This window comes from Marmota monax, unplaced genomic scaffold, assembly GCF_021218885.2.
Source record: "Marmota monax isolate L192 unplaced genomic scaffold, Marmota_monax_Labrador192_F-V1.1 WCK01_AAM20220418_F8-fsc00072, whole genome shotgun sequence".
NCBI classification, from domain to species: Eukaryota; Metazoa; Chordata; class Mammalia; order Rodentia; family Sciuridae; genus Marmota; species Marmota monax.
The window spans coordinates 411,008-427,035 of record NW_026692356.1 but is presented as its reverse complement, the minus strand read 5'-3'; the positions used below and the strand labels follow the sequence as shown (position 1 = coordinate 427,035).

General features: G+C 42.9%; 1 protein-coding gene across 18 annotated transcripts in view; it reads right to left on the bottom strand.

The window, feature by feature from the left end:
- The window catches only part of Kiaa1217 (KIAA1217 ortholog), a 417,045-nt gene that overhangs the window by 277,812 nt on the left and 123,205 nt on the right, over nt 1-16,028 (bottom strand). For 7 of the 18 annotated variants that reach the window (XM_058578583.1, XM_058578584.1, XM_058578587.1 and 4 more), the window contains exon 2: nt 2,470-2,753. The exons of 4 other annotated variants lie outside the window; for them this stretch is intronic. In XM_058578583.1, the coding sequence (XP_058434566.1) occupies nt 2,470-2,753 (284 nt within the window). Of the gene's footprint in view, nt 1-2,469; nt 2,754-11,412; nt 11,924-16,028 lie in introns of those variants that run through there. 7 more of the 18 variants (XM_058578588.1, XM_046442239.2, XM_046442236.2 and 4 more) reach the window with 5 other exon arrangements.

The window sequence follows — 16,028 nt, the reverse complement described above, 5'->3', positions numbered from 1 at the left end:
ACAAAGAAAAGGACTGGGAGCTGGGTGCAATGGCACAGACTTGCAGCCCAAGGTATTCAGGGGGCTGAGGCAGGACGATCATGAGTTTGAGGCCACCTCGACAATTTAGCAAGACCCTATCCCAAAAAAAAAAAAAGAAAAAGAAAAAAGAAAAGAGCTGGAAATGTAGCTTAGGGATAGAGCATTTCTGGGTTCAATTCCCAGTACCACAAAAAGGAAAAGAACAGGAAAATAGGTGATAAATAATGGAATAAAACAAAAGATGAGGTGAATTTCATCATGAACTTCCATCATGCCCAAGCTTATTTCTGGCTAGTAAGGGTTTGGTTTGCTTGCAAAGGCACAGCAGCAACTGGAACATGTGTTCACAAATCTGTCCATCAAAATCTCACCCACTTTGAATAGTCAGCATGGAACACAAAAGAGGAATAAAGACAGAATGTGGCTTTTGTTCATCCTGCATTACTGGGAAGGGACAGTCGACTGGCTGTGGCAAGGCTATCCCCACGGAGGAGATGTATGTAACAAGAGACCAGAGCTGGAGACCACAAACCATATTCTTATCCCATTTTATCTGCTACCATGTACCCCTCACAACTTTCTGGTTACAATTAGCTGCTCACATAGTATTTCTAGTCAAAGCTACCATCATAATAGTGGTGGCAATAATATTGACATTGCAAATAAGAACAATTGAGATATTTTTGGAACATAATAGAAAAGAATACCAATTTTGACAGGTAAATTTCCATACACACACACACACACACACACACAGTACTGGGAATTGAACCCACAGAAGTTCTACTTCTGAGCTACATTCCCAGCCCTTTTTATCATCTTGGGGCAAGGTCTCACTAAGTTACTCAGGTTGGTCTAGGACATGTAATCCTCCTGCCTCGGCTTCTCAAGTAGCTGGGATTACAGGTACATGCTCCAGTGCTGAGCTGTATATTTTGACTTTTAAATAAAAATATTTCCCTTCTCACTCAACACATAATTATGTTAGTCTTTTTCACCTTAGTGTTGTCCCCAAATACCCTCTCGGCATGTCTCCTGCCCATGTAGTCAGACCACACTATCTACTCTATAAGCTGTGACATTTTAACTTGTGAGACAGTGGAATAAAGAAGCATTCTGAGTTCAGGCTTATTTCAGTTCAAATTGCAACTTTTCCTCAGTATATTGTGCAACTGTAACTTATCTGAGTTTAAGTTTCCTCAGTCTGAACAGCTCTGGATAAAATATTGTGTGTCTCAAAAAGTAACAGAACAGGGAGGAGCAGAGATTCCATTTCCGAGATGCACAGTGACCCTACTATCAACAGAAAATAGAGGTATTTTCTGTACATGCTTAAAATGAAAAGACAGACTTCCTTTCCTAATTACCAAAGACTCAATCACCAGCATGTCTTGACATTCACCAGGATCTTTTCTCCTCCTCTGAGCCTACTGCCTTTTGGTAGTGTGAGCAAAGAGCGAACACACCTCACATCTGTAGGCATTCTGACAGAGGATCCCTAGAAAAGAGGATGCGTGAGATTGAGGGTATACAGGGAGAGTCGGACATAATTTTGGCAACCAGCTGGCAAGACAGTAGAGCACAAACCCTGAGAGTGTCTCTATCCCCGGAGGGTAGAGATCAGTCGCTGCCTGTCCCCCTCCCCCTGCCCACCCACCATGCACAAAGGCTAAGTGCTCTCTGCTTCCTTGACTACCTTTTCTGTACTCAAAGTTCAATCTGATAACATGCCAGAGAGGTCCACAGAGGAGGCTTCACATCTCCTATGACCCCAAACCTGCTCTGTCTGCTAAAAAGTAATTGCACACAGCCAAGAGACAAAACCACCCCCCGCCACAGTTGGGTGATATCTGTGTAGTTGTCAAGATAAACGGAGAAAACAAGTCGCTGAAGACAGCAGAAAGCAAGGCCCGCAGAAGGAAATCATCTATGATTAAAAAGAAGAGAAGCAAGCTGAGGGAAGCAAGCTTAAAGAACAGCCTGAGGAAGAGTGTTCACCACAAGGCCATCCTAGGCTCCCTTCTGCCCTAACAGGAATTTATGCATTGGTAAATTCATTTATCCACTGGTTCGCTGAGCTAAGCACTCGGTGCTTTCAGGGCGCATCGTAGTTGGTGCCATGCTTTGACTCAGTCAGATAAAACCCCTTCATTGCCTGCACTTTAGATGGATCTGTGGTTGAAATGGGAATACTCTTCCAGGAAATGGTAAGCTTTCTGGGCCCTTCTTCTCTGGTCAGAGCTCTTGTTTCCTTGCTGTGCTGCTGAAGAAGAATGAGCCTTCAGGTTAAACCTTTGCTCCACCAAGCTGGAAAAGAGATCTTGGAATGGCCAAATGGCAGGCCCAATTTACTAAACCATTTTCTCCCCTTACACTGACGGTCAGCTGGCATGGCCTTGTGCTCACTGAGGAATGAGTTACCTAAGCAGGGGTGGCGCACCTCCTTACCTGGTCTCTCAGCCTTTCTTGGTGGCCCATGATCGCTGTGGCATGATGGGGGTATTTCTGCTTTAGATGTTCCAGGAAAGCTTCTCTCTTTCTATCCATCTCCGATGTTTGCATTCCCAGTATTTCTTTGGAACTTCGGGCCCCCCCTAGAGTGTGTCTCCTTGGGATATTTCGGGAAGACTTGGAAACTGAAGTACGATTGCTTCCATTAGAAAGGCGCTCCTTGGTTCTGCGGCATTCTGCATCTTCTACTGATGTTACATGCAGATTGCTTTTTCCTTGTTCTGCAAAATGAAAAAAAAAATACATTTCGCAATTAATGATTTCACACAAGAAATCTCATTTATAGAACACCAACAGGGTTTGTGGCAGTTGTTAATGAATCATTGTAACTTAGCAAACCTTTTCCCTTTTCCTTTGCTTTTTCTTTTGTAGCAAAAAAAAGGGGGGGGGGATATCCATAATCAGGAGAAATATGAAAAATTACACTGTAGAAATAAAAGATGTTGTAGCGAAAGCCCTGCTATTTCTGACTTTCCTTCCCTGAAGTTATTCCTAACAAGAACACTTGTTCAGACCCATTGTCTGCAAGCAATTGGGTCACCCTTTAACTTCATCTATAATTACAACAAAGTTAACACCAGTGATTCTGATTATTTCTGTATTCGTAATTATAGTCATCCTGGTGACAGGATATTTATGTTTTTATAATCTGAAGATGGTTTTCATCACCAAGAACAAAAATAGCTATCACCCTACACATAAGCCAGATAATCATTGACACATGTGAACAACTTGAAAATTCTATTCTTCCATTAGCATAAGTCAAAAGCAAGCAGAGCATATCATTAGAGGTATTAATCAAGGGGATGGGAAGATTTCAAGACGTTTTACTTGAAGTGGACTTTACTTAAAACACACAAAGAAAAGGAAGAACTATGGTGTGTGTTGATAACTTTGATCTAGATATACTGCCACAAAACTGACCTTTAAGAGACAAGTTGGTTTACACTTAGAACAGGACAATTAAGACATGCAGGGTCAATGGTTAAAGTGAAGAACCTATACACGGGGATCCCCATTGATTCTCAGTGGGGATTCCTTCTCAATACATTTCAGTTAACTAGAAAAAGGAGTTAGTTACTTTTTTCAAAAGCCAGTTGAGGGAATGAAAGTTAAAAACTTTCAGAAGCAAGTCAGAAACTGGATGCATTCTCTTTATAAAGTCTCAAAGAGGACAGTTGTTGTCACACAGTCTTAGAGACACAGGCAGAAGAATGTGTCCCTATCCACTGAATTCCCTGGAAAAACCAGTAGATTGGGACTTGGGAGTCCTGGCTTTAATCCTAGATTCAGAACACACAATTCTTAGCCTCATTTTCTACACTAATAAAGTAAGGATGGTTAGCGGGGCATGGTGGCACATGCCTATAATCCCAGCATCTAGGGAGGCTGAAGCAAGAGGATTGCAAGTTTAAGACCAGCCTCAGCAACTTAGCAAGACCTTCTGTCAAAATAAAAAGGGATTGTATGTAGTTCAGTAGTAAAGCACCCCTGGGCTTATCCCCAGTACAAAAAAAAAAAAGAAAAAAAGAAAAGAGGGGGTTGGACTAGCATTAGAAATGCCAAGAGCCTTCTACCTCTAAATTCTTTAAATCTACTATAAATTTTTAAAATAATATATTTCAAATAGCAGTTTATTTGCCAATAATTAAAAGTTAAATGCAGGAAAATAGATTCCATATTTGAGAGTTCTGCTCACTTGCATCAGATAAACAGAGACCCAAACCTTCACACTAGAGATACAAAATGACAGCTTTCCAGAGTTAGGCATAAACCAAGTTCCCTAAAACCAACGCCATCAACGTAGTTTCCTCTTTGCCTAGAAATATCTGTACATAGAACTCTAGGTACAGACTCTTTGCTTAAGCATAAAAAAAATAATAATCATCTAGGGCTGGTTTTCCTGTTATAGTCTTCCAAAACTTGATGTGTGTTCTGGGAATAATATTTCTTGTTTACCCTTCACTTCTCATTATATTGCTAATTACAGCATCTCCATCAGACACTGATGAAGAAAGGGAGGAAAAACACAGCCAAATTAGTTAATCCTACTTTTTCGTTAGTTTCAGCAGTAAGTTTAAAGAGAGGGGGAGATGGAACTGTTGGTTAAAAAGATAACTGAGGGATTCCCTGTGATTTCATTTATTTAGGTTCCTCTTTTAATGCGCAGATTCACATCATGGCTACTTTTTGTTTGTTTATTTGTTTTTTGTTTTTGTTTAGGGTCAGTTCCCTCATAACATAAAAGTAACAGATCTAGTGCATAAAACAAAACACAGGCCTGGGGATGTGACTCAGTGGTGGAATGCTTGCCTAGCATATGCAAGATCTGGGGTATGACCCCCAGAACCATAAAAATGCAGAAAAGGGCATATCTCAGGTTGATAAACACACAATCTGAAGAAGTTGATCCCCTGAGTGTGTGTTGCGCATGCATTTTGTATTAGCCAAAATTGATATATACCCGATATAATACTGTTAACTTTTCAGTAGATTTTTAAGATTATTTTTTTAAAATATTTATTTTTTAGTTACAGGTGGACACAGTATCCTCATTCTACCATTTTACTTTTATGTGGTGGTGAGGATCGAACCCAGTGCCTCATGCATGCTAGGCGAGCACTCTACCACTGAGCCACAGCCACAGCCCAATTTTTAAGATTATTTTTGACAGCATTAAAATAGTGCTTTTAAAACTACCCAGGACAGCTAGATTAATGAACAGGATTGAGTCTCTAGAAGGTGATTTCTTTACAGTTATAACACACGCTGCACATTCACCAGATGGATAAATGTTCATGCCCAGTCAGTCCCACCACCAGCAGAAAGCTGCTTCCTGCTTGGCTATGACACCCAGACTCCCCTGAGCTATTCTATTTCATCCAAGGATCATCAGAAGAGGTCAAGCCAGCCAGAACAGTAACCTCTTGGAAACTAAAAAGAGTTTTCTACTTTCTTCTTTAAAATAAATTTGGAGAAGAGCTAGAAGGAGGGTCTCAGAGGTCATTGTCAATCTTCTGTCAATGTTAACCTTTGGGTGCCCTCAACTAACTTGGACTCTAAACCCCCGTTCTTTCTAACACTTTTCACTGTGGATGCCACATCAACCTTATACTGCTTTTCGACTTTTTTTTCTTGTGGATTTTTAACAAGGTTTATTGTGACACAGAGGAAAGCAGGTTGGACCTCCTGCCCAATGATAAAGATCAGCGACATCTGCCTCCTGTCCCACCACCAGGCACCTGCTCCACTGTCACCAGCACTCCAGCAACCAACACAAAAGCCACTTCATATGCTTCCCAGTCACCTGAAACTCTTCCTCACTAAGGCTCCACTCTTGGAAGCTGTCAACTCCCACACCTGAGCGAGAAGTGACAACTCTTAACATTGTGGCATTTGGGGAGAAAGTGGTCTTTCAGTTGAGAAAAACTAAGCAGGGTTACAAATAAACAAGAAAGGGAACTGGCAAAAGACATTTCATCACAATTCCTCAGCCATGGAGTCAGAGAACTGAGTCCCACCAATTCCTCATTGTCCACATGAATAGAAAAAGCTCAAGTGTGGATTAACCAAGCCTTCCAAACAGAAATACAATTCTATTTCTTGTTTGGAATGAGCTTTGGTGCTAACATTTAAACATGGGTGTGTCTAGTTGTTTGCTATTCTGGGAACCTTGGTCTAACAAAATAATGAAGCTGTACCATGAGGACAAGGCTCAGGCCAAGCTGAAAGCAGTCTGTGTCCTCTCCCTGCCCCTCCCATAACTCAAGAGCAGCAACTCTGTGGAGCTCCCTTCAAGCAGGGCAAAGAGAAAACAGGAGCTTCAAGTGGAAAACAACCCCTTAAACATTCCCTGGAGCAGAGGTGGGGAAGAAGAAGGCGGGAAAGCCAGAGAGACACTCTGCAGAGTTGCAAAGGCTTCCCTGCTGGGATGTGTAGGCATTCTGGAAATTAAAAGTGGAGCCTGGGGGCGGGGCAGACACCAACATGCAGGGGAGTTTGGGAAACTGGGCATCCAGAAGGAGATACCCATATAGCAAGCTATGCAGACAGGCAACTGCAGGAGCTGCCAAGACTGGCTTCTTTGCCATACTCAGGTTACTCTGGCAGGGTCAGCTGACCCACAGCAAGGGATCTGGGGCTGTGCATCATTTGGGCATTCCACCCCTGCTGGGAGCCAGTGGACAGTGCTGGCAGCTTCCCAGGAATTTTTTTTTTTTTTTTTTTTTGGTGCTGGAAATTGAACCCAGGCTCTCCACATGCCAAGCACACACTCTATACCACTGAGCTACACTTAGGCCCTTCCCTGAGATTTTATTCCTGGGTCAAGATTAGTTTGGGTGCAGGAGACTGAATACAGGGGAACTCTACCACTGAGCATCCCTAGGCCTTTTTATTTTTTATTTTGAGACAGGGTCTTGCTAACTGGCCAAGGCTGACCTCAAACTTGCCATCTTCCTCAGTCTCCCGAGTGGCTGGGACTGCAGGTCTGAGGCACAGTGCCTGGTACCTCACTTCTATAAGAATGGCTTTTGGTTAATTATCTCTAAGACAAATCTTTTTAAATAGTGTCAAAATGCTCTTGTCTTAGGGAATATCATGGGGAATTACTGATTTGTCTGGCTGTACAGCCTCTCTGGGTGTGACATGGCAGTGACAACACCATCACAATCTGTTGTATACACAGGAAGACTGTATTTCCCAGCCTCCTCCACCTAATCAGGGCCTTGTGCTCATTCTGGTCAATGCACTGTGGGCAGAAGTAATGTGGGCCACATCAAGTCTTGGCCCCTGGACCTCCTGAATAATCTTCCATGTTTTCTCTCTTTACCTTTTTGGTCTGCTGGGTACAAAGAATCCAGTGGAAGCCTCCTGAGGGATAGCATAGTGATGGGACAGGAGAATCCTGATAGGCCACCTGGGAGAGCTACCAGCACAGGATCAAGATATTTCACTATGTGTAGACAAGATATTAACCTTGATCAAGCAAAACTACCAAGTTTAGAGGGCTATTAAAACAGTGAGCCTATCTGACTAATACAGATAATCTGCTGGATGCTAATGGGGTCCCTCAGTTTTCTAGCTTCCTTGTTAATGTAAGGATCCCCACCATATATACAAATAAGCGTGAAAACCACAGCTGAAACCCAGCCATTATATTCCTTAGAGGAATATAATCAACTTTAAATTGGAAGTCAATGGTAAAAAGATTTCTAGTGTAGACCTTAGACAAAATAAGGCCAGCCCCTCCCCCAGAAAAGCATGTTTGTGTAAAGTGTTGATTAAAGTTCAATGATGGATTGATTATTTGATTGATTCATTCAGTCAGTCACACATATATTTATTGAGCGCCTGCGCTGTACACAGAGAGGAGTCAGGAGACAGCGTGGAAAGTTGTGATCAAGACAGACTTAATTCCCTGTCCTCTTAGAGGATGCTTCATTATAATTAGGGAGGCAGACAACAAATAATACACAATCTAAATGTCAGGTAGTGTTAAGTGCTTCAAAGAAGAAAACAGGATAAGGGGACAGAAATTGATGGAGTTATTTTAGAGGAGATTTTTTGAGCACAGACCTACATATCTGTCATTCATCACGGGGAGGGGAAGGCAAGCAGGTGGGTTGACCAATCTTCATCTGCATAGAGGTTTCAAGATTTTAGAGGCCAGAGCAAAAGTAAACACCTCAGGATGCTATGTGCAGACCCAGGTATCCCAAAGAGTGCCTATCCCCCAGAGCCACACTAAGGAGCCCATGGCATTCAAAGGGAACATGATACAGTTAGATTCAAATTCTACCAATAATTATTGAGTGCCTACTCTGCCAAATGCAGAATGCAATACGCTTCCACACTGTTTCTTACCTACTAGCCGTGGGGCCCTCATTGATTAGAGCTATTCCTGGGGCAACCATATGCCCCACTTCACCCAAATAGCTCTGGGTTACAACTGTTGCCCAGCAAAATTATTTATAGGATTTCTTTTCACTCTTGAATGTGTCTTGGTTCAGACAATAAGTTACATGATCACTCAAATGATCCTTATCTATAGCAGATTGACAGACTCAAAGTCCCTGAAGTAATATAACTTTCCTTCTATTCAACAAATATTTAGTGTCTTCTACATCCCTGGTGCTCCACTGGGTGCTGGGAACGCAAAGGTCAGGGAGACATGGTTGGTGCCCTGGAACACCATATTGTAACTGGGCGAAACAGATACACAGATATAACACTGAGTGCAATGACAGATGCAGACATGTGGTTATCATGGATGATGCTTGTCTCAGAGACATTGCTCTCCTCTGCTGTCCTCATACTGACCAGAAGAACTGGAAATGAAGCCACACTCCTTCAGGGCATCATATTCACCGGAACTAAATGGGATCTTGAACATCTAACTTGGATTCTACCCTCCTTTCGCAATCTTTCCAGGACATCTTTAAAGGACTTCTCTCACAGCCCCCAGTCCTCCCTCAAATCCAATACTCCTCTTCAATGCCTTCCCACTTAAGTAAACAGCAACTCCATTCTTCCAAGCCTCTCAGACCAAAATATTTGAAGTCATCTTTGATCTCACTTTTTCTGTACATCCCATGTGCAATCTTTCAGCTAATTCTTTTGGTTTTACCTTCAACATATATCTAGAATCTACCTTCTTATCACCACATGGCCCCAACTACCACTGTTTCTTGCCAGGTTTACTCAATAAGCCTCTGCAAGGGTCTCCCTGCCCTTGCCCCACCCCACTTGGGTTATGCTCAAGACGGTACCCAGTACTTACTACCTTTTAAAAGACAAACCCAAACTGCCAGCAGCTCCTCACCTCGCTGGAAATAAAAACCCAAATCCTTATCATTGTTCCACAGGCCCTACATGATCTGGCCTGGGATTATCTCAACCTCTTTTTCTTCCATCCTTCTCCCACATTCTTGCTTTCTTTGAACATGTTAGATCCTTGCTGTTCCCCCTCATCTTTGTTCAAACATCACCTCACTGAGACTTTACCTGATAATCCTATTTACAATCTTACCCACAAACCCACATTCCCTATCTCTTTCCCTGCCTTATTTTTCCTAGTAGGTTTATTTCTGCTCAGGAGGATTGTCAGATAAAATATAGGATGCTCAGTTGAATTTGGATTTCAGTACACAATGAGAGATTTCTTGGTATAAGTAGTATATCCCATGCAATAGTTGGGACATACTTATGCCAACCAATTATTGTTTATCTGAAATTCAAACTTAACAGGGCATCCTGAATTTTGTATGGGCTAAGTCTGGCACCCCCCCACCATCTAACATACTATATATTTTATTCATTTATTCATCATCTGCCTCTACTACTCCACCCAACCCCAACTCAGTTCTTAGAATACAAATTCAATGAAGACAAGTATTTTTTAGTCTGCTTTTTTTTCACTGTTGGATCCCCAGCAGCTCCAAAAGTGACTACTGTAAAACAGATGTCCAATATTCACTGAATGAATGAATAAGTGAAGGACATGAGACACTGTCTCAGTCTGACCGTGTCAGTTTCTGAAACATCTATGAATTGCTCTGGTTGTTTCAAAGTTATTTCTTAAATTGGTCTCATTCTAATTGCCCCCTTTAGAATCTGGGTCATTTCTTTCAGGACAGGCCCAGAGGTTGAATTCCTGCGGTCTAAATCCCATCCTATCAAATGAGAGGGATTGTGGGGGTCAGGGGGGAGGGGAGACTTATCTCCAGCTGGAGTCCCCTGACCTGGTGCCCTCAAGAAGTGCTCTGCTTTGGAAGCACAGATAACTAGACTGATACTGTAAAACCCAGGGATTCTTCTCCAGCATTTAGGAAGCTTAAGGTTTCCTGCATTTCACTGGGGGATTTCTCTCTTCTAATTGTATTTTCTTCTGTCTGGCTAGGTTTTGCATTTTCAGTGTGGATGAGTCATGTGTTTCTTCCCTTTTGCATTAAAAAAAAAATCCCACACACCTTTTCCCTTGTGCATAATCCCAACTCCCACGCTCAGCACAGCACTCCAGCAAGTCTTTTTGTTACTAACTGGCCCCTGGATGAACCTGGTGAAGGGTGGGGTGGGGGTGGTTCAGGATCCTTCAGTTTATGAACATACCACCTATATGATACTATATGATAGGCTCTGGCATCACAGACATCAGACACTGGTCAACAGATACGTCTTCGGTCACCCAACCTCCCTGCAAAATTTCTTTGGAACAACATAAGCTTCTGGAAATTCCCTACGGAAAAGACAAGTCTATTATAAACACAATGAAAAGGAAACGGCCTGAAGAAAATTCACCAAAATTGTCTAACAGCTCCTAACTTTTGCATTAAAACCTAAAGAAGATTCGGAGTGCTACCTATCATTCACATAGGTAAGTGCTCCCTGCTGTTCTGATCTACAAAACAAAACATCCCTAAACTCTGTGACTTTACTCTAAAATGCTGCAAAAGTTTGCATCCCACAGGCAGTTGCCTCTGGAATCCCTCAACCAATGAATGGAAATGCTGCCGTCCTGGAGGTAGTTTGACAAAAACAGCTCCTTTCCGCGCACTGCTAAAGCACAGGGGAAATTATTCAAAGCTGCTTAGCGATTTATTTGCCCTTGCCTAGAGATAACCGCACAAACTGACCGCTCTGCTCGGTGGGCTACAAATATGACATCGCCCTCTGCCCCTTTTTTGCTACTTTAGAAAATCCTGCCAGAGATTAGGGGAAGCCCAAGAAATCACAGCTCGCAACTCAGTTTAGAAAACGCACCACCCCCAAGAAATCAGCTTTTCCTTTCGCCAGGCGCTGGGTCTCCCGTTTATAAAAAGCAGCGAGCGGCCAAGGGCACGCGTCCCCGTCACTCCATCTTTGAATGACTCGGTTACTCACCCTGCATCTGTCTGCTGTCTGCTGAGTAAGGAAGGCACGGCTCACATTTCTGGCTTTCGTTTTCTTCCATTGTCCCTGCCTGCGGCTCAGGCTCCTGGCTCTCTTGAAACTTCAGAGCGCAGTTCTTAAGGCTCCCAGAAAGCGCCTGGAAGGGGGCCGGGGGTGGGGAGGAGGGGACCGTGCGAAACCCCACCCCAAACTATTTTCCAGTCCAGTGCAAAGTCTCCCTCGCCGGAGGAAACTGCATTCCAGCGCCGGGGCCTCCCTCGCTCTGTCCCGGGTCTGCCGGTCCCCCGCCAGCCAGGTCCCCTAGGATTGGGGGCGTGCTCCTGAGGCTGCGGCTGTCCCCGCCTGGTGTCCTCGTGCTTCTCTGGCTGGGAGGCCCCAACAGGTGATGGCCTTTCCTACCCAGGACTCCGCCAGTCTGGTTCCCCCACCGCAAACTCCCGCCCGAGACTCTGCAGCCCAGCGAGGAAGGAAAACATTTCACACATGATTAGGGACAGGAACCTTAGCTGGAAGCCAGTACCCCGCTCTCTTTAATCTCAAGAGCGGAATGAGCCTCCAAAATCCGCCCGTAAGATACACCTATTAATCAACAATGAACCACGGAACCTCCCAAATTTAAAAGAAATCCCTTAAAAGTTCTGAAAGAAATAGTATGTAATGAAAGGTGTGAAATAAACATGTCCGGGCACTAACTTTTTTGGGGAGTGATTCGCATCTATGAAAAGGTAATGCCATTTTCAAAGGTCCATTTCAGGGTCTTCCTCTGGATTTTAAAAGGAGTTTTTTACTCAGTTGCGTTCACTTTCTCTGACTCTTCCACTCCCCCCCCCCACACACACACACACACACACGCAGGCAGGCACGCACACCCACCCCTTGATCACAAACTGAAAAGTGACCTAGTAAATCTACCTTCTGACTCTCTCAAGTTAATTACTTTGAAACATCTGAAGGGCAATTAAAATGCTTTTCTTTGGATGGGCAGAGTTACATCCAACATACTTGTTCTCCTTTTAAACTACCTACAAATATTTATTTTGTTCTTTACCCAGTCCTTGAAAAACTGGCAAATTTCCCAGAAAGTGAAAATAGGAAGCACCATGTCCACACGAAAAAGGATGGGAAAATAATCTAAGCAACATTTGCCCTGCTATTTCAGATTCCTCAGAGTAACACAGTAACTGTTAGGAAGAGTGTGATATTTTAATCTGTGGCCCCATATCATGGGGGGGGGGGTGGACAATGGTCAGCCTGCTGGCCATACCTTGACCAACATACAGGCCATTCAGGCAAGGCGTTTTGATATTGACTTAAGTCACAAATGTGTGTAGAACAATGGATGGCCTCTCTGCCAGATTATGACCTGAGTCACAGTCTTTGATGGTGGGGAGGGGGGCATAGTTTGGTCATTTAGGACATAAAAATGCAGAAGCCCCTAATGGATGAAGGGTATATGCCGCAGTCTGGCTGGGCACAAAATCAGGAGCCACTGAAGCAGGAACAAACTTTATTTCCGAACTCCCCCGAACGCCACCCACTCTGCCCTCTCAGGGACACCACACACCAACTGGAACTCCCTCCACTGGAACTTCACCAACCAACCCGAACTCCCCAGGAATCCCCTCAAGAACTCCAAAGTAGTGGGCTCCCTAGGCAGCAGGGGTCTATATACAATTGATTACACAGCCTGTTTCAATCCAGCATCATCCAGTCACAGCAATTATACACAGCTTAATTTAATTGTCATCATCTTAATGGCCTGCCTCTCAACCATTACTTCTGGCAAAATGCCAGGGGTCATTCCGACTCGGCTGTGGCTCTCAACAGGTATGGACCAAAAGGAATGTAAAAATGTCAAAAAAGGAAGTTATACACATATTGGGAGGAGAAAGAGAAAGCCCCTCAACTCCTAACAGAATTTTTATTAACATCTAAAAAGTTGTGGTGAATCTTTCAGGAAATTAAAGCTATGCCTTGGCAGTGTGAATACAAGCAGTTGGTTTTACAGGGCAGCTAACTCAAGGTCTCCATGACTTTGCAACACAATTACCTGGTAATCTTGCTTCAAGGAGAAACTAATCTTAACAGTTTCTGTGGTAGTGGCCTGCAGGCAAACACCCCATGAACCTCACTAGTTCTTTAGGTACAAAATGTTAAAGAAGGAAAAATCTCCTGGTTCAAGCCACCAGGTGCAGATTATCTTGATTTTTGTATAGCTGTTGTGTGTCTGTCTTCAAATTATTAATACCAAAAGGGGGAGCACTGAAGCACTAGAATGTCAGTCTAAACCAGATGTCCCTTGACCTTGGGTTTCACAGCAATCCAACTTGCTTTGGTGTAAGAACCGGCTCTTAGCAGTGCCTACCTGTCATTTGACAAGTAAGGAGACAACAGCAGCCTACCCTGGCGTCATCCCAGCTACCTCAATCCGGGCAGAAAAGATCCATTTGTGGACAAACACAGTGCTTTTAAAACTGGGACTGTTTGGAAAGTGTCAGAGCAGCCACCAGGCCTCTGTTGATTCCCAGATAGGCAAAATGGGGGGCACCCCTCCCACCATGTCAGAAATCCCAGTTTCCATACAGACCAAGGACCACCCTTAGCTGCCCATGTGTTCAAGCTGCGCTGACCTCCCCTCCCCCATGGGCAAAGTGGACTGCCACCTCTGTAGACATTCTAAGAAGCAAACTCTTTGTGGAATGCACAAAAGAAAAAAGCAGTATGAAAAAGATAATTAATAGGAATCATCCAGGACTATGAAATTGACACGTATGTTTGAACACATAGGTTCTCTTGAGTGATCAAAACTTCTGGATATTCTACAAGCAAAAGCTTCTATTTATTGGGTGAGTTACTGGCCTCTTGTTCCTCCTCCTTAAGAAAAGGAGCTAAAAACAATTTGAGAAGACACTGTATTTATACCACTGTGCCCAGACTGTGCCACACCACACCTCTCTCCCCAAAGCCCCCACAGACCTTACCAAGAACTTTACAGAGACTGTCAGTCTCTCTGGAAAACAGCAGCTGTATTTTGCAATCCACATGAACTTGGTAACTCTGGTCTTCATGAAAATACTACTATTGTCTTTACTGTTACTGGGGAGATGTGCTTCTTTCTGAAAGAAACTCTCTCTTTGAACTAGAAGTACATTGTTTTTGGTTTAATTTAATTTCTGGCTTTAAAAATTGCTATTACATTCCAATCTGCCTACTGCCATACTTTGAAATTTGCTGAGAAAGGGAGAAGAACTTGAAATTTGATTTTTCCTGTAGTCATATAGACAGCAACAATGATGACGCCAGAGGGCTGAGTTTTCAATTCCGTTTCTGTTAACCAGGAAAGGTGCAAGACTATTTGGTTAATGACTCCAGATGTTGCACTTCAAGACTTAAAATGAGCTAACACACACAAAAAAGTGTCATTTAAAAGAAAAAACAAACAAACAAGTGATCAAAGAGTGTTAAAAGGACAAAGGTAATTTTTCAGTCATAGCTAATCTATTATGGAACTGAATGACTATTGGTTTTGATAATGCAAATTAAATGGCATGTGCCATGACGGGAAATTCAACACAAGAATCATAAACAATTGTGGATGATTTCTCTGTAGGTCTATCTAATTACAGGGCAGAGGAAAACATGTAAGTTTTCTTTATGTAAGTTTTTAAGGGGAGAAATTGCTAGAACCAAACCTAAGTGGAATTGATACATGTTTAATCTTTTATTTCCTTTCCCTATTAAAATCAAGATAGTTTAAGATAACAATCAGACACAAAAGAGATAATCAATGCTTGCTGGAGTCCTTAAATGTACTTTTCAAAGGCATTGATAAGTAGAAAAACTAGATAAATAAATGAAATAAATTGAAAAGCAAACAAGTCAACAGAAATGTTTCAAGCAGAGGCCTTGTGTTGTTTGATGGATATTACACATCACCATTTCCAAGGGACAGACTACAGTGGGTTGCCCCGTAAGGCAGAAGGAAAGGTCTTTTAACAAGTGGGAAAACATTTACTTGAGTGGATGATCTGGCAGACTTGCCCATCTTAGTTTTGACAGCAAAGTGTCAGGTGGCCAGGGTGACCTTATACTTAAATATAAACTCTGAGCACTTGGGAGAGTGAAAGGGAGAACTATTAATAATTACAAACTGGACAATAAGAAACCATGACTGTCCCTGGTAAATGAGCACAGATGGTCACCCATGTGTGATCCAAGATAAGCCCTGTGTACTCAGAATTTTCCTTTCTTTGTTAAGAGTAACAATCTCACAGATGTGATCAGGTAGTCATTTACATTCCCAGGATTCTTTGCAGAGGATCTTCAAGCTTCCCTAACACAAAGTTCTTAAAATGCCTGCAGCTCTGAAGAGACCTGAGAACTGAGAAGGCCAAGGGCCCCTGAGCACTCAGGCTTCCCTGTTCATATGTCTTGGGATGGTCGTCTTGCCCCTTCCTACAAATTCCTCATGCGGTTATATAATATATAACCGCACTTAGATACAATGTGTTAATACTTTAAGCATATTTGCTTTCTTTTTAAAGGGAATCTATTGATGTTCATTTTTATCGGGGTTTCTTTCATCTCCTCCACATTGGAAGATACAA